This window comes from Paroedura picta, chromosome 1 (genome assembly GCF_049243985.1).
Source record: "Paroedura picta isolate Pp20150507F chromosome 1, Ppicta_v3.0, whole genome shotgun sequence".
Classification (NCBI taxonomy): domain Eukaryota; kingdom Metazoa; phylum Chordata; class Lepidosauria; order Squamata; family Gekkonidae; genus Paroedura; species Paroedura picta.
The window spans coordinates 144265858-144285057 of NC_135369.1; the positions used below are offsets into that span (position 1 = coordinate 144265858).

The window sequence follows — 19200 nt, forward strand, 5'->3', positions numbered from 1 at the left end:
GCCTATTTAATCCAAATAAGCCAGTGTGTGCTTTAGACTGTCCCTTTACATACTTCAGCATGCTGGTCCAATACAATGACAGACTCGCTGGGTACCTTGTCACCAGTTGGTTCATGATAAGATGTTCCACCAGCCTCTCTCAAATCAGCATGCTTTCACATATCCTGGTTTAGCCTCATTTACATCAGATCTAAAAACCAGGCTTTGCAAGGGGAGGGGGATGGCTCAAATGAGAGAGGTGCTGCATTGGTTCAATCGAAACAGGTCCAGTGGCCACACATAATGTTATGATGCACAGCCTTACCTAGTTAGACATGGAGTGGGGGATAGGATGTGAGAGTGGCAAAATTATACGCAGTCCTAGACCACATGTTCTATTGTAGCTGGCATAAGGTTTCAATCAAAAGATAAGAGTACCATTTTAAAAACACATCAAAGTTCCAGGAATTCACCAACATGTTTAATACAGCAAAGCAAGATCCTGACTAGATAACATATTGCCATTACGGGGATTCGCCACAGACTCCTGGTTCCCCAGTCACATTCGAAAGCCATTGGGCCAAAAGCATAAAGGAACGGGTAGGGGGAATCCTAGTGTTCACTTTGCAGGTGTTTAGAATGGTTCTACTCTGCTATCACAGACAGTAGGATGCAGACAAGCTTTGCACTGATTCAGATGCTTGTGCAAAGCAGCCCTCTGCAGGCAAACAAAAAGGCATCAGGCTGTTTGTTTGCAAGTAAGGAGAACTGGGGTTCAATTTTAACTTCTGTTCAAACTTATTGTGTCACAAGATTCAAACTTGCACTTAGGGAATCAAGTGGGTAGCTGTGTTGGTCTGAAGCAGCACAACAAAAATGGAGTCCAGTAGCACCTTTAAGACTAACAAAGATTTATTCAAGGCGTGAGCTTTTGAGTGCAAGCACTCTTCACAGGGTTTTTGGATTTACTCCTATGGGGAGGAGTAAAACAATCCATTGGTCCTATGAAGTATGCCTTCTGGTTACAGTAAGAACTGTGTGTATGATGGGAGCGGGAGGAGAAACCTCATCTCCAAAAACAACAGAATAGGATTTTAATGCCTTAATTCAAAATATAGCTTCTTGCCTCTCATATTTCTAGCTTCATACATCTTTTGGAAATTGCTCTGCATCATTACCAAGCTCAATTTGTGGTTGAAATCCTTTTAACTTGCTGTTATGATTGTTCCAAAGTATTAATTCTTAAACATCAAAGACATATCCAGTTATATTTGCTTGAATCCTGCCAACTTTTCTACTGGCATAAGAGGGAGGAGATGGGATCTCTCCTCCCTCTTATAGCGACCTCATTCTGCATGGCCCTTTTCCGGCACTGGCCCCATGATTCCAAGCATGAAGAAGAAGAAGAAGAGTTGGTTCTTATATGCATGGCTTTTGGGAGGACCAAAAGAGACCAAAAGTTTGTTATGTAGAGAGAAATAGTTAAATTAATGATCCATCTTGCAAAACATAGTAGCTCTCTGGAGTGTGTTCTCTGTTTTGCTTTTTATTTTATTGATTTACAAAACCTCAGTGCAACTTTAGGTCAAGGTTTCACAATGGTGAACAGGAAACTGTTACGTGTAGATTTATTAAAATTTCCAATATATGCCATCTTCAAAACATATCTGTATATACAACAGCAGACACACTGACACTAAACCAGAAGAACTCACCAGGGACAGGGATGGAAGCAGATTGACCAATCATACGGCAGCTGAAATGAATACATCTTTAGCTAGGCATCCTTAGACACACCAACTAGTGTGGCGTGCAATCGATACCTTGACGGATGTGAATTTCCAGAGCTCAGGAGTGGCTGTGGAGAAAGGCCTGCTTCAAGGCAGAGCTACATTTGCCTTGACATAAGATAGTATAAATGCAAAGCTATTTGCATCAGTGATGTGGCTTCCATCCTGAGTCATGGCCAGAGTTGTTCTTTACATACGTAAATCTTATGTATATGATATACTGTTATGATAAGTTTTACTCAGAACTCATGTTGGATAGCTAGCACAAGGTCCATTCATGCATTTTGATGTAGCAAAGTCAATACAGGAAGGCTTTATCAACACATTTTCATGGGAGGAGATTTCTGTATCTGAAAACCACTGTAATATTGTCAGGATGTGATAATCCTGCTCTAATTGAATGCTCTCAGCTATATCTATTTTTTATAATGTCCTTCTTCTAAGGGCTCAAGACAGCCAACATGTTTATGTTGTCTGTTTTATCCACAGAACAAATCTATAAGGTAGACTAGGTGGAGAGGTACTGATTAGCTCAAGGACACCTTGTGAGATTTTTGGCTGAGTAGGGATTTGAACCAAGTTAGGGTTCGTCTTAATTTGGCATTCTAACCACGTTGGATATGCTACAGCCAGTGGTCACAGAGGCCTATCCACATAAAATGATGCAGCCATCCAATACAGTAGGACCCAGAAGAGCACTGTGATACAGAATCAGGGATGACAGCCTCCAGGTGGGATCTGGGGATCCCCCAGAATTACAGCACATCTCTAGACTACAGGGATCTGTTCCCCTGAAGAAGAAGAGTTGGTTCTTATATGCTGCTTTTCTCTACCTGAAAAAATGGATGCTTTGGAGGGGGAGCTGTATAGCATTGTACCCCACTGTGGTCCCTGTCCTCCCAGGATCCACTCCCAAACCTCCAGGGGTTTCCCAACCTGGATCTGACAACTCTACCCCCCCCCCCCCATCACTGGTGGCCCATGAGATTTGACAACCCTATGCAGACGTATTCCACATATGTATGTTTGCTTCTGTTCTAACTTAATAAAAATACATTTTGCTTTAATTTGCTTCCAGAGGAAAATGCTCCTATGCTATAACAGTGCTCTCTTGTTTTTTGAAAGGGTAGCAGAGGAGAGCCAGGTCCTGCAGGTCCACCAGGCATACCGGGTAAATTGGTAAGCAGCCAGTGCCTCTTTCTATCTGGTTCATGTTTATTTTCTCAAGTGCTGGTGTCCCTCATTCACTTGTGAAAGGAGTCAAAAGGGAACATGAATAGAGCTGCTGTTTTAGCTTTCCTTATCCCAGCTAGGGACTCTACTGTAATCACATTTTTCTGATTAGGAATCCCAGGAAACTCTTTTTGGAGCGGGCAATTTTTATGCAGTCCTATGAAGGAGAAAAACCGGAAGTCTCTCTTTGTATATGGTGTTTAGAGAGGTTATTTGCTTGTTTGGAAGTGCTGTTCAGTTTTAAGAAGCAGAAATACTGAAAGACTAGCCCCCACCCCTCCAGCTTTTATTTGGCATTCATAGCTAGTGACCATGAATGGTTTCTTTCAGATGATTCAAACGCCATTTACATGATGTCTGCTCGAAGGCAGCCTGAATATTTGGGGTCTGAAAGAGCTCACTGTTAGAGAGGAATGCCCGCACACTAGGGGAGAGGGGTGATAGTATTTTTAGCACACCCATGAAAAGCAAGAAACTGCTGGTTTCTCACTGCCATAGTGAAGTGCCAGAGACAGCTCAATATGATCTTCCATTTAAAAGAAAGGGGAACAGTCACTGTTACATTATGTCCTGCAATTCATAGTAAGTCCATAACTTGCTTCACGGAGGCTAGCTAATGACTAATAACTATCACTTTATTTCATCTAAAAACTGTCTTAGAGTCTGTCTCCTTGATTCTTTGCACAGGGTGCCGAAGGTGACCTAGGCCTCCCAGGTTTACCTGGACCTCCAGGACTACCAGGTGCTACAGGTGACCGGGTGAGTGTACAATTTCCCAGTAGGAATTAATGCACCTCATTCCAGCATAAATCTTCTCACCAAGAATAACTATTTAAATAACTCACAAAATTCTCGAATCCACTTATGAAGCAAAACTGGAAAAATAGTACTAGCTGGTTATAGCTTATAGTTTTATGTCCCTGAAAGTTATTGCGGTGCCACCATCAAAATTGTCCCCTTGGATTTTTCTCCACTTCTCCTTCTGCTTTAATGAAGCTCATAAAAAATTCTTTTGTATATGTTTATTGAAGTTTTCACACAAATACCGTAAGTAAAACAGTGCGATATTTTTGCCCATTCCATCCTTCTGAATCCCACATACAAATCTGGTTTCCTATTGTAGCTCTTCACACCATGACTTCCATGATCTTTGAGAGCCATCCCATGTCAGTAAATGAGCATGACTTTCATGAACTTTTATTGTTTCATCACCTGAATATTAATATCACCTGGACCTTTGTAGAAAGCTTGCAAATTTTGATTTTGACATAATTCTGTTGGTATTTTGGAGAAATCCGCCATTTCTGTTGTATCCCGTATGCTGGATAATTTTTAGTATCTGCTTTCATATTAGTCAGAAGCTTAGTCTTATTGATCCTCTGACAAGCAGCATCATTATGGCTTTTACCTGGCAACATGCTTGGAGGTCCCATGGAAATCACTTCCTAGGACATAACTTGGAAAAAGTTCACTCCCAATCAATAGTAGTTGGCATTTAGCATTTACTAGCATTGTTTTGCATGCTTCATTGCATCTGAGATTTCTACAGTAACCTTTTATGGGGTCCCGAGACCAGGGGAGGCTGGCACACAGGCTCAGCCTCCTCTAATTTGAATCTGGCCCAATGCCCAAATGCTCCTATGGCTGCACCAATAAAAGGAGGGCATTCCAAATGCCGTACAGCCATGCATATTGACCCCATTCTGAGATAAGTACACTATCCAAGCATGAAAGGGCCACGTCATAATGAAATAGTTAAATAATGCAAAATGTAAAGTTCTGCATTTAGGTAAGAAGAATCAAATGCATCACTATAGGATGGGTGAGACTTGTCTTGGCAGTAGTACATGTGAAAAGGATCTAGGGGTCTTAGGAGACCGTCCACTGAACATTAGTCAGCAGCATGACTTGGTACCTAAAAAGGCAAACGGGGTTTGAAGCTGTATTAAAAGAAGTAGAGTGTTCAGATCACGCAAGGTGATGTTATCAATTTACTCTGCTCTGGTAAAACCTCACTTGGAGTACTGTGTTCAGTTTTGGACACCACAACTGGAGAAAGATGAAGAGAAACTGGAGCATGTTCAGAGGAGGGCTATGAACATGGTGAGGGGTTTGGAGACCAAGTCATATGAGGAAAGGTTGAGGGAGCTTGGTCTGTTTAGCCTTGAGAGAAGACGACTAAGAGGTGATATGATAACCATCTTCAAATACTTGAAAGGCTGTCATATAGAAGATGGAGAAGTGTTGTTTTCTGTTGCCCCAGAGGGTCGGACGAGAACCAATCAGTTAAAATTAATTCAAAAGAATTTTTAGCTAAACATCTGGAAGAAGTTCCTGACAGAGCAGTTCCTCAGTGGAACAGGTTTCCTCGGGAGCTGGCGAGTTCTCCTTCTTTCGAAGTTTTTAAGCAGAGGCTAGATAGTCATCTGACAGAAATGCTGATTTTAGGAACTTAGGCAGATTGTGAGCGGGTGGGCTGGTAGTTGTGTGTTCCTGCATTGTGCAGGGGGTTGGACCAGAGAACCCTGAAGATCCCTTCTAACTCTATGATTCTATGAAATGTCTGGGTGCCATATGATGGAGCCACCCACTGCTTCCATAACTTGCGCGACCACACTGCTGCCTTTCTGCCTGCCATATCAATCCTGGTTGAGGACACAGCCTTGTACCATTTGCACCAACCAGAAGAGCTGTGCTCTCAGGAGCAGGAAACAATGAAATGAAAAGCCTTGTCCATAGCTGCTGATAAAGTCACCCTTCTCTCACATTCACCTCTCTCTCACTTTTTGCCCAAGTGGTAATCTTTTTTTTAGAAACATTTATTGGCATACAATGATGATCAAGGTATTTGGAGGTCCCCAAAGGATGTCTTGGGAGGTGACGGTAGTCATTAGCTCCTCCCAGCACATCCCCATGCTCACAGACCACGTGACTGAGAGTGGTTCCTCCAACCCCAACACTCTCCCTCATCAGGATGAAACCATGTAGATCCAAGCCCAATGTATGATGCCATGGGCCACTATCCAGACACTGCCCCGTCCAGTCAGAACTGAAAGAAAGGGAGGTAGCTAGTGGAGTAAAGCGGGTGTTAATAGAGGACTTAATTGTGGATCTCCAACGCTGATGGCCCGGATGCAAGCTGGAGAGAGCCTAAGCACCACCACTTCTTTGGCAGTCTCTATGCAAAAGGAGGAGCCTCTTGTGGCGCAGAGTGGTAAGGCAGCGATATGCTGTCTGAATCTGTCTGCCCATGAGGTTGGGAGTTCAATCCCAGCAGCCGGCTCAAGGTTGACTCAGCCTTCCATCCTTCCGAGGTCGGTAAAATGAGTACCCAGCTTGCTGGGGGGTAAATGGTGATGACTGGGGAAGGCACTGGCAAACCACCCCGTATTGAGTCTGCCAAGAAAACGCTAGAGGGCGTCACCCCAAGGGTCAGACATGACTCGGTGCTTGCACAGGGGATACCTTTACCTTTACCTTTATGCAAAAGGAATGCACTCCAGAGACCTTGGGATAGATTTGCAGGGTGCCCAGCCCAGTCCACAGTATTCTGGTGAACTGGAACCTGGTAAAGAAGGTCCCATCTACCTGGATGAGGAAGGGTCCAGTGATCCAAGGCCTTATGGCTGTCCCCGTGCAGTTGCCTGAAGGTGTATGCAAGCTTGCCACCCCTTCTGGTCCACTTTAGACTGCTGTAAAACCACGTGGAGCTCCAACTCACATGTGGTGACATTTTAATAATTAAGGGCCTGAGGCATCCCAGCATGATGCCATGACTGTTATGTAAGGCTCCTGTAGAAGATCAAAATGAAGGCAACCCAGAACAAGGTGACATTGAACTCCAACCAACAAATTGTGAGCAGCTGCCTGAAGAGCCTTTTAAGGATAGCAAAAGAGATGGGCCTGAGGGTATCAGATGGTGAGGGGGGACTCTTCCTCTAGCTTTTGACCACCTGCTGAGAAATCAAGAAATTACAGGGATTGGCAAAGCCAAGGGCTTTGTTGTCGATAGAGATGGCTCCTAGGTGAATGCTCATGATTTTGGGAGCTGAATCCTTCTTCCTAGGAGGAACAAGGCAACGGAGCACCATGGCTTCTTAAGATCTGAGAATCAAGAGCCAACTAAGGCAACTTCCTGGGTCACAGCTTCCTAAGTAAAGGAAACTCTCCTTCCTTATACCTCCCAGAAGCCCTGCCCCAGCAGACCCAGGCACCCAATTCATTGCCCAAGCCATGGCTAGAGCCGGGTAATGTGCCCCTCAGTTACGGCCAAGGAGCAGAAGGGGAAATTACTTCCTTTTCACTCTCTTCTGAGCCCTATGGCTACAAAGCAACCCTGTGTGTGTTTTTGTTTGTTAGACAAATATTTGTGAAAAGGTTGCTGAATTTGTGTTGACAATTGCTTTTTAGTTGTATATGTGGTGAGATGGTTTTATATATATTTTTTAAAAATACACTTATGCTTTACTCACACGTTTTGTTACAGCCAAAGGGTTGGCTACTGCAGTCTACTCGCACAAAGATCATGACTCTTCTCCATTTCCTCCCCCCCCCCAGTATTCCTGTCTGCCCCTGGGTGGCAGGACTCATGTGGAGTACTAGCTAGGTGGGTTTAATTTGCTGTAGAAAGGTGAAGGAAGGGGATAAAATTCTTCTGTCTTTAGCACAGCTCTGCTATTACTCCTTATAAGTTCCACAAGCCCAGGAGTCAACCTTCTCAGGGCAGATGGGACTGTTGTGGAGGTGAGGTGAAGGCCCGGAAGAATCTTGACTATGAGCATCATAGTTTGATCCCAGCAATCTTTGATAGAAGTTAATGTCTCTCTTTTGAGCTGTGTGCATAACAAAATATTTTGAGTCCATGCCACTTGATGTATTTTTTCAGATTCTCCCTCTTTCCACATCAAAAGCAAACTGCCATCTGCCCATTAAATGATATGGAGAAAATACTGCCCGTCCCATCCTGTTTTAAGTTATGTTTTCTCCACTTAAAATTTTAGGATAACAGTGTTTTAAATGTGGAAGCAGGAAGTTCTCATGATGTAGCAATAGCAACATGGGACTCAACAAGAAGCACTGCTGGAAGAGGGAAATGCATCAGAGGTACCAAGGCTGACATTTCCTCTGCATTTTCAGAACTGTCTACAAGGGTTTTACAAACTGGATTTCCTTACTTGGGTCTATAGGACTTGAGACCACCAGGAGGCTCACAGCATATTGCCCAGTTTTGCCACCTAGTAGGTCTTGATATCCATCATATTTTTGCAGTCCCAGGCAGGCCTCAAAAGTAGGGGTGTTGTTCCATGGCAGGCTTCTCTGCTTCTCTGGTTTTTTGATAGTTGCATTCTTGTAGGGACCAGTGGCCCCAAATCAATATAATAGTCCAACCACAATGAAGAAACCAGCTGTGTCTCTATACTGAAAATGTAGCTGATATTTTGATGTTACTCTTTTAGAGCTTCTCTGAACTCAAATCCCTGCATAACATTGCTGTGCAAACACTGTAGGCATAAAGCTGGCTTTACAACAGCTTCAACTAGATTATTCTTGACAGATGTGTCTGGGGGGCAAATCTGTAGTGCAAACTTAAACTAATTTAATAGTAATTCTTTCAGGGGTTTCTGGGAACTGTAGTTCTGCAAGGAGGCTAAGGAGCTCTAACAGCATTCTCCTTGCCTTCATGCAATTATATTTTCCAGTATTCTTTGGGAAAGTTATGAAAGTGTAACTAGGATAAAACCAATGTGATTTTGTACTGTAGATGCCCCTAGATGTTGATTGTGTAAGGATTGGTCCACATATACAGCAGAATTAATAATTAAGGTCTAAGTAGAATGGATTGTACCACTTTACACTGAAGGGGTACAATATAATGGGATACTCCAATGAGTATGTGTGTGGGGGGGGAGTGGGGATCCTTGCAAGTACAAGCATTAGAGAACATTAGGAAAACTAATACATCGGATGGGGGAATGGTTGAAACCTTTATGTCTGATAGGCTGAGTTTTTATTTTCTATTTGAAAAGAATTTTTGACATGGGGGAAATGATATGCTCTACTTGTAACTTGAGAGCCTCTTGTGGCACAGAGTGGTAAGGCAGCAGAAATGCAGTCTGAAGCTCTGCCCATGAGGCTGGAAGTTCAATCCCAGCAGCCGGCTCAAGGTTGACTCAGCCTTCCATCGTTCCGAGGTCGGTAAAATGAGTACCCAGCTTGCTGGGGGGTAAACGGTAATGACTGGGGAAGGCACTGGCAAACCACCCCGTATTGAGTTTGCCATGAAAACGCTAGAGGGCGTCACCCCAAGGGTCAGACATGACTTGGTGCTTGCACAGGGGATACCTTTACCTTTTATCTTTACTTGTAACTTGAGGTAGTACAGTCCATTCCACCAGCTCAGAAATCTGCCAACTCATTCTGTTGATCAGATCTACAAATAAGGCATGTCTGTTCTTTGCTCTTTGTGTATGTGTTTTGTGGAGAGGCTGTCCTTTCTGGTCCATCACAAAAAAAGCACACATGAAGCTGCCTTATCCTGAATCAGTATAGACTGCCCCTCCCATAATGTCCCCTAAAGCAGGGGTAGTCCACCTGTGGTCCTTCAGATGTCCATGGACTACAATTCTCCTGAGCCCCTGCCAGCAAATGGTGGCAGGGGCTCATGGGAATTGTAATCCATGGACTTCTGGAGGACCACAGGTTGACTACCCCTGCCCTAAAGAACTCTGGCTATCTGGCTATCAAGATCTGCTGAGGATCCCTGGCCCCATAAAATCAGCCTAAACCAGGGCCAGGACTTTTTTGGCCTTGGCCTGGCTTGGTGGAATAATCTGATGTGAGCAGAGCCCTGCAGGACCTTAAACAGTTCTGCAGGGCCAGCAAGATGGAGTTGTTCCTCTGGGCCTATGGTGGAGGCCTTCGGGTCCATTCAGTTTCAGCTGATCTCCCTGTCAGTTTCCATCTAGTCATCTTGATTAGAGAATTGATATTCCTCTATACTGCTACCTCCCTCTTCTAGACAAAATTTAGAACCTGGCAAGATTCATAATTGTGACAAGCAATGCTATATTTTGCATTGTCACAAAGTTTATATTTTGTGTTTGTTTTTGTTTTTAGAATTAATGTAAGATTCTATATGTACATTTTTGTATTGTATAAATTTGTATATTTTTTACTTGTTATAACCATCCCTGAACTCTTGGAAGGGCAGGTTAAAGTAAGCAAGCAAGCAAGCAAGCAAATAAATAAATGGTCAGTATTGTCAATTTTTTAAATGGGAGACCTTCCCAATTTGTCTCACGAAAATAGATTTCTGATTATTGAGAAAGTTTGCCTTTAAGAGCTGCATGACAGAAAATCAAGGGCAGAAGCTTTTCCTGATATGAAGCTTCCTATGTTAAATGTGTTTATACAGCTGTAAAAAAGGCAGGATCCCCAGCAGATGAAAAGGTGGCAACCACAAATACCAAGTTTGCCCCAAGGGCATCTTGAGAAAATAGACCAGTAAACCAAGCCAAATGGTAAATGAGTCACCCTTGAAGGCAGTAGGCTAAGTGGAGGTACACAGGAACTCTGGAGTCTGGACACAAAGACAAGGAGGAAGTGCTGAGGTAGATAAGAGTAAACGCTAAATTTACATTGAAAGGCTGTCAGGGGAGCACCTCTTCACAAAATTATGCATTTTTATTCTACCTGGAAATGTGCATTTGCTTCTTAAATCTTCTGAATTCAAATGTGTGAAGATCTGAACTGCCCTAAGGAGTCCGACGCCAACCTAGAAAGCAGGCTTCTAGGACAGTAGGCTGAAGCTACCGAGGGAAACTTTGAACTCAGCCTTACTCTGGGCAACAGTAGGGAATTTTTCCTTCTTCATCTCTGTCCCTCATCCTTGGTTCTTTGCCTCTAATGCAGTATATACACTTTTAACCTCTTTACCGATATAGCGCTTATTGTATCTGAATTCATTTAAAAATTCAGTGTTGCTTTTATTTCTTAACTTTGTGTTTATGAAAGAGTTCTGCAATGAGGATGTCATGGTTATCATATCCAGTGATTCTCATGCACACAAAGCCATTTAACTTCAGTACGAGGGACAGCTCCAAGTGCTTAAAGGGAGCTGCATTGCCCATGACCTGCAAACCCTCAGCTAGCCTAATCACATCAGAGCTCAGAAGCTAAGCATTTGGATGCTTAGTATTTGGATGGGAGACCACCAAGGAATACCAGAGTCATTGTTAAGAGGCAGGCCATGGTAAACCCGCTCTGAACATCTCTGGTCTTGAAACCATACAGGGTTGCCATAAGACAATTGCAACTTGATAGCAATAAACAAACAAAGAAACAAGTAGTCCATGGACATGAATGGAAAGGTAGCTTTCAGAGGGAACCTTGTGTGCATCAAAACAATACATACAGAGCTTAGATTAAGGGGAAGGATTTCCCCTGAATTTGCCTATAAAACGTGTATATAGATATGGAAGAAGAATGTACTTCATTTATAAAAAACATATAGCATGCCTTTGTGGATTCTTGGGCTTTGGAACCAATTGTTAACCCCCTGGCCCCCGGGTTTTGTATGTATACAAGGCAACTGCATAATCATGACCATATTTAGCTCCATACATCACCTTACCACTTCTTTCCTGCCCCTGTAAGATTTTAATACAAATACACTATTTCAAAATTATAACTTTATTTACATAGAGATGCATGTTCATCTGACTGACCCAATGTCTAGTGTCACAAAACTGTCATCTGCATTTGCATTGTTAGCAACACCAACCCAAGACATCGCAGTGAGGGGCGGTCTATAAATCAAATGAATAAATGAAATATAAACATAATTCAATAAATGGAACTATTATAGAACTCTGATTTTATTGAATTTATATTTGTTAATATTGTTTTAATTTTTTAAAAGTAATCATCTTTTAAAATTCCAAATAGGGTATAATTGGAGAACCAGGACCCAAAGGAGAACAAGTAAGTATATATCTGTGTTGTTTTTTATGTTTCTGATATTGTCATAATTCTGCAAGAATACCTGATACTAACCTCTTGTTCTAACACAGGGTTCTGCTGGTGGAGAAGGGGAGCTAGGAGGAAGAGGAGACCTAGTAAGACCTACTTTCCATTTCGTACAGTTTAAAGCTTCGTATACATCTAAAACAGACAAAATTGGAAGGTTCTCCCCTCATGACATGGATGAAAAGATCATATTTCATATTTGAAATGAGTGAAAATGAACTGGATATCTCGCAATAATATCACTAAGTGCTAAATAAGACAGCTGAAGTAATAGATAAATTCATAAAGAATAAATTTATATTAGGTTTTCATGGCCATATTTGTTGTAGAAGACTCTGGGTTGCATCCAATACTGTACTGGCACAAGTAACCTTGTATCTCTTCCACAAGCATCCTAAACTGGATATCCCAGGCAAGTCCGATCTTACCAGATCTCAGAAGCTAAGTGGGGTCAGCTCTGGACAGCATTTGGAAGGGCAACCTCCAAGGAATATCAGGGTTGCGATGTGGGGACAGACAATAGCAAACCATCTCCAAACATCTCTTGCCTAGCTGCCAGACAATCTTAGGATCTCCTGGCTACATTACACACATGCCATGCAATAAACAGACAAGAATGAACAGTCTTACATAAGTCTTACATAAGCAGGATACTCCTTGCATTGGAGGAGAGCTCTGACCACTGTAAAAGCGAGAATATTGTGGTTCTTTCTGAATTGGCTCTTGTACAGTGAATAGGACATGCTAATGGTAGATGAATACTCTCTCTTCAGCATTGCTGTTTTGAGGCTAATGGTATGAGTTTTGAGGCTAATGGAATGAATAGTATGAATTTCTTGTTATAACTTTTCATCTTTTTGGGGATTTCTTTGCACATGCCAGGAATACTCCTTTCTTCTAATATTTAAGTCAACATAGTCATATACCATCTTGACATAGTTTATCTTGTTTTGTTAGGGTGACACGGGTTTGCCAGGCCCTAAAGGATCTGTAAGTATGATGAACTGCATTGTTACGGAAAATTAAAGGCATAATAAATCAGCAGAATATATCAAAAAGAAGATGGTTGTTTGGTTTCACAAATGGAGCTTAAATATTTAGTTCCCTAAGCAAGGAAGTTAAGGCAAATGTGATCCATCATTCATTTTTTTATTTTTAAGCTGTAAACTGCTGGAGGGGTTTGCGAAGTTAGAAACATGAGCACCCCCCCCCCCCCAGCTGTCTGGGGATGGAAAGGGAGCACATAAAGAGAGAGGCAAATTAATAGTGTGAGAATGCAAGAAGGAACTTGCAGACTGAATTGAGTCTGTGAATTGCATTTTTGAAGAGGTCATATATACAGGGTTGTGCATCTTCTATGCATGTCACACAGTACACTCACTGAATGTGGATGTAGAATGTAGTCTAATAGTAACACTACCTTTTTTTCTAATAAAAAATAGCAAGGAATTTCAGTGTGTGTATGTATATGTATATATATGTATATATGTCTGCTTGATGGCTTAGAAAGAAAAAAGGGATTAGCTTAGTTGTTGGTGTATATGAACAACAAAGACTATAGGATTTGGAAAGAATGAAAAATGAAAAGGGACTCTCCTGATGATATAATAGTTTTAGGAGGCAGCAATAAAGCAGAAACAGGGGCCCAGATTCAGCTCCCGTTGAGCATCTGAAATGGCACAGAATATGCTACTGTTTATAGGCTGTTGCATCTGACTCAATTTTACGATGCTTTATAAGTACATCTCTGTGATGAGTAGACCTTTTCAGACAGTCCAGGTATGTTTAATGCCTGACCTGGATAGGCCAGGCAAGCCTAATCATGTCTAGGAAGCTCAGCAGGGTTGGCCCTGTCTTTGCTCGTTGGAAGGACTCCAAGGAATGCCGGGGGGGGGGAGGCACCTCCAAACATCTCTTGCTCAGCAGCCAGACAATCTTAGGAACTCCTGGCTATATTACACATATGATAAATAAATAACTAAGCAGCATGTTTAATGAACACATTGCAGGAAGGCATGAGATTGCAATGGAGAGCTCTCCCCTCCAGATAGATATGCATACAGCTCTGCTTCTATGCTTATGGAAGAGTGCAGATTGGGTGTGGAGTGTAAAGTCCAGTTGTACAAATGAGAGGCACCAATATGTGAATTAGGCAAAAAAAACCCCTGGATGTCCCAGCAAGTGGGGGCCATGCTCTCTCAGGCTCAGCGGGGACGAGAGTCAGGGCAGGGGAAAGAGTTAGTGGTGCCTCTGTGGGGAGGGCAGAGATGGAAGATACTGGATCAGCAGGCATTTGTCCTGGAATGAGTTAAGCCTGCTTGTAATGTGGGAAGAGGCTTCTCTGTGTGCTGGGGACTACAACCTCTCAGTGCGAGGGATCACTGCACAGGTGCACAAGTGCATTGTGTAGTAGATAATAAACACAAATGTTAATTTTTTATTTAAAAAATTAAAATAGTAACAATTATGCTTTTGTCACTAGTGGCTCATGTTCTACAGAGTAGCAGCAAACAGTTCATAAAAAAGAGGCTGCCTTTTTGCAGTATACGAAGAAGGTATAAAATTCAGGAGATTTAGTTTCAGGTTAAGTAGGATTATTTGAGGCTTGGAAACACGACAAATGCAGGTCCCTTGTGGACTTGTTTGATTTCCATTATTTTCAACACTGAATCGTAACAATAACATCTTTGCAATATCTTTCCTATATATGTATTTTTACTCCAGGAATACAAAATACTGTGATTAGAAATCCAGGCATCAGAGTTTTGTATTTCTCTGAGACGCAGAAATAGTTCAGGTTATTTCCCCTTCGCTCTACAAGGGCAGCCGTTTGCAAACATTTGTAACACCAATTTCTAGCTTATCTAATATTTATTTCCTTCACAGTTATATTTATAGAATGCAAAAATTGAGAGCTTAAAAGCTGTTGTGGTTTATGGTCTTCTGGGTAGTTAAGCTGTGTTTAAATATTTAATATATTCATGGGGCTTTTGCAAAAGTTTAGAATTGCTTCAGGGATTCATATTGCTTAAGTTATGTATCGGCACGGAGGTACCTGGAGGGAAAAGCGAAGGCAAATGCCGCTTGCTGTGCGGATGTCTCTTTCTTATCTGTTCTCGTACTGTGATGCACGTGTACAGCCCTCCTTTATAGCAACGCCACCTTTGCCACCAAAATGAAATGAAACTGAAACTGAAAGCCTCAGATGAGGCCATTGCTGCATTCTACAATTTTTCTTAATTACTAGGGCTACTTTGAATCTTAGTTAAAGAATCAGAACCAATTTGAATGCTGAGATTTGAATGCGGCCACACTCAAAAGAGACAGGCAAATCACCATCTACTAACTAACCTTTCCATTTTCCACATGCTGTATTATCGCTCAGCAAAACACAGGACTAAATATGAAATTATACCTAGGGTTGCCAGCTCTGGGTGGGGAAATACCTGGAAACTTTGGGGGTGGAGCCAGGAGTGGGGGGATTTGGGTTGGGGAGGGAGCTCAGTGTATAATGCTATGGAGTCCGCCCTCCGAAGCTGCCATTCTCTCTGGGGAAACTGGTCTTTTCAGTCTGGAGATGACCTGTAATTCAGGGGGAGCTCCAGGTCCCAACTGGTGAGTGGCATCCCTAGATAGCCTTCCTCCAACCTAAGTAGACAACATAGGAGACTCAAGAGGCCACTTGCATTGGAGGAAGTCTCCATAGATTGGAGGAGGGCTTCAAACCTCAGCCAAAAGGAAAACTGGGCTATAAATATTTTAATAAATACACTTTGCTCAGAGAAGTGTAGGATAGGGGATAGGATCTACCGCTGTTACAGTGGGTTACCTAGGACATTGTGGAAGAGTAGCCATTCGTAGGAAGGAGTAATATGCTCAGTACATGTCATTTTTAGGTTGGGAATCCTGGTGAACCTGGGTCACGTGGGCCTGAAGGCAGTCGTGGTTTGCCTGGGATAGAAGGATTGCGTGGGCCACCTGGACCTCGTGGCATGCAAGGGGAACAAGGGACTCCGGGGCTACCAGGAAGCCAGGGTCCAGCTGTGAGTAACAACTTCCTTTTACTCATGTGTTTATGTAATTGGCCTGTTACGTGACAAAGCTGATGGCTGTATTAGAAATGAAAAATACATATGGAAAGAATACCTCTTTATACGTCTCTCATCTTTTTGAAAGCAGCAGCTTTTAATCCATATGGTGCAGGCAACAATCTGCTAAACCTTATTTGTATGGAAGTGAACTGGTAGGGAAGGGTATGAAAGAATAAGTAGGAAGTCATCATGTTCTTATGCAGGGTTGGTGCCTTTTTTTTAAAGGTGGTGTAGCAAGTTGGTTGTTCCTGCCTCTGCTACTCTGTCATTGACGGTAGCATCTGATCCTGTGTTGGATGTCACACCATTTTTATCCTGGTACTTATACACAACATATGCTGTATCTGGAGAGTGGAACAGTGGGATGTAATCCATCCATATAAATAAATAAATAGACCTGCTCAAAAGAACCTGAGCTGTGGATAAGATCATGGTATCATCATGGGTATTGCTATTTTGCTGTTTAGTGAATATATGCCAGGCTTCCTCCAGATGGCAGTGTCCATAGTTAATCCAACTGCATTTTGTGGGTACATTGATCATAGCATAAATTCAGAGGAATGCAAGATACTAGCACTAATACTGTGGGTTACAAATGCTTTCATTTTGTAATTTGAATGTCTAGAAAGTTAACATGAGAAACTAAAATGCTTAGTTAAATTAGGGTTGTCAGGCCTGGCAACCAGAAGGAGGGTTGGGTGTAGGGATGATGTTACAAGTGTGATGATGTCACTTCCAGTGAAAATCTGGAAGCTGCAATGGTAGCTCAAGGAATTTCCAGAAACTCGATGGTTTTACCATAGAATTTCTGGCAATTCCTACAGCTGCTTCTATCATTCCTGGGTTTTCCTAGAAAGTCACATCATCATGTCTGTACTGCTGGTAAATTTTTTAACTCCCCCCCCCACACACACACACTTGCAGCAGAGAACAGGAGCTCAGGGCAGTGACTAGGGGCTTGGCAGTACCAAGCTAAGTTTATCTGTGATAGTGCAGTACCCAAACTTATCTGTAGCACTAATTTTGCCATGTCTCCTAAAACAATGCAGCTCGGTGGAACTTATGACTATTTTGCACCAATAAATACTAAGGCTGGATGTTGAGTTCTTGTTGAAAGAAACATGTATCCATTTGTGTGTTCAGGAAAATACGAAAGGCTGAATGGAATCGGGGGGGGGGGGATTGTGTGTATGTGTGGGCGGCTTCTGCGGCTGCATGGGGGCAATGTGCCCCACTGCTGAAACTCACAGCAACTGAGCCTTCAAGGAGTTGGAGACCCAAAATAATCTGGCTATGATCTGTACTGAATGCAGCAGGATACTGTATTACTACATCCTTTCCCCTCCTATGGATTGTTTCCTTCTCTGCAGTGCTTCCTGTACCTCTATGGTAAGGACAGAGGCAAATTGCAGACAAGCTATAGAAGGAGTTCATGACTGAACAAGGGAAGCAGTGCTCTCCTCCCCTTTTCCTGACTCCCTGTCGCTCCATGATTGTTGGAGGTGCTCTGGCCAGCAGAAGTAAAGGTGGAGGCATGGTTTTCAGCTGCTGGACTGAACCTTTCATCTTAACAGTGTTTTCATTGCCAGTAACCTGCAATGTGCGTCAATGCTTATTGAATGATTTTAATAAGATTTTTATTCCAGGGTAGAGGGCCAACTGATGCACACATTAAGCAGGTTTGCATGAGAGTAATGCAAGGTAAATAACACCTCTATCTACTTACATGGCTAGCCAGAAGGCTGTGCGTGCATTGTGTCCTTTGTCTCGTGTCAGGGAATGCATTAAAACCAGACATTGATTGTTAAATTCCCTTTGGTAATATTTTGCATAAAGCAACTCAGATGGCAAATTTGGGGTTAACTAAATTCAGTTAGTGAAAATGGTATAATCGATTTAACTGATCACCTGAGCCAGCTTGTTGTAGTGCTTAGGAGTGCAGACTTCTAATCTGGGAAGTTGGGTTCGATTCTGCACTCCCCCACATGCAACCAGCTGGGTGACCTTGGGCTTGCCACAGTCCTGATAAAGCTGTTCTGACTGAGCAGTAATATCAGGGCTCCCTCGACCTCACCCACCTCATAGTGTGTGTGTTGTAAGGAAAGGAAAGGCAATTGTAAGCTGCTTTGAGACTCCTTTGCGTAGAGAAAAGCGGCATATAAGAACCAGCTCTTCTTCCTCTTCTTCTTCCTCTTCTTCTTCTACTACTACTATCATTTTTTTCATGTATATTTGCTGCATTGGTGGCCCTCATAAGCGCAGAATGATAGGATACAAATGTTGTAGACTGAATAGAGCAAAGCCTGAGTCCCATGGCACAACAAAGGTTTACTCACACTGAAGTGTGCATGCCATGGAAGTTTACACCTTGAATACAACTTTGTTGGTCTTAAAGGTGCCACTGGGCTCTAAATTTGTTCTGCTGCTTCAGACCAACCTGCATCTAAATCAATAAACAGTCCTTCATGAGGTGGGTGAGCAAGAACCACAAAGCGTGGGGTCTGGTGAAGCCTTAGGGGGGCGGGGCCTGAGTCCTCTGGGCATTCCGTGACATCAAGGGCCAATATAAAATCACCAAGATTGCATGAGGCCCATCTACGAGATAGTGCCACTTGTTACAAATCTCTGTGAGAAGCTGGATGTAAGAGTAAAGGATTCCCTCCGAGCATGTGGGAGCTCAGCTTTTGATTTCAATCACCCACAATACTCGAGGCCCAGGGAACGCAATGGCATGTGAAGAATACAGTGGGGTCATTGTTTGACCTGCTTTCTTATGGCACCAACGCATAAGAGCGCCCTAGACTGCCTGACAGCTGTCATCCTGGAGAGCCTCTGCAGTGCCAGACCGTCGATATAATTAATGCCAAAAGAATGAGCGATGATAAATAACTTTACTGAACCATTAATTTTTAATTTGCAATTTACATTTTATGGAGCTTAAGAAGTCATTTTTATAGGGTTTAGAAGGAGGTTGAAATTGGTCGTGTTCAAAGTTTGCCCTGTCGTTATAGCACTCCTGCCATTCAATTAAAGCAGCGAACAATTTCCTTAAAGCAGGGGAATTAATAGACAGTGGTGGG

At 42.7% G+C, this 19200-nt stretch overlaps 1 protein-coding gene across 2 annotated transcripts in view; it reads left to right on the forward strand.

The window, feature by feature from the left end:
- The window catches only part of COL9A1 (collagen type IX alpha 1 chain), a 109274-nt gene that overhangs the window by 79393 nt on the left and 10681 nt on the right, over positions 1-19200 (forward strand). For both annotated transcript variants that reach the window (XM_077307542.1, XM_077307547.1), the window contains exons 29-35: positions 2895-2948; positions 3690-3761; positions 11949-11984; positions 12074-12118; positions 12987-13019; positions 15926-16072; positions 17767-17821. In XM_077307542.1, coding sequence (XP_077163657.1) covers positions 2895-2948; positions 3690-3761; positions 11949-11984; positions 12074-12118; positions 12987-13019; positions 15926-16072; positions 17767-17821 — 442 coding nt within the window. The remainder of the gene's footprint in view (positions 1-2894; positions 2949-3689; positions 3762-11948; positions 11985-12073; positions 12119-12986; positions 13020-15925; positions 16073-17766; positions 17822-19200) is intronic.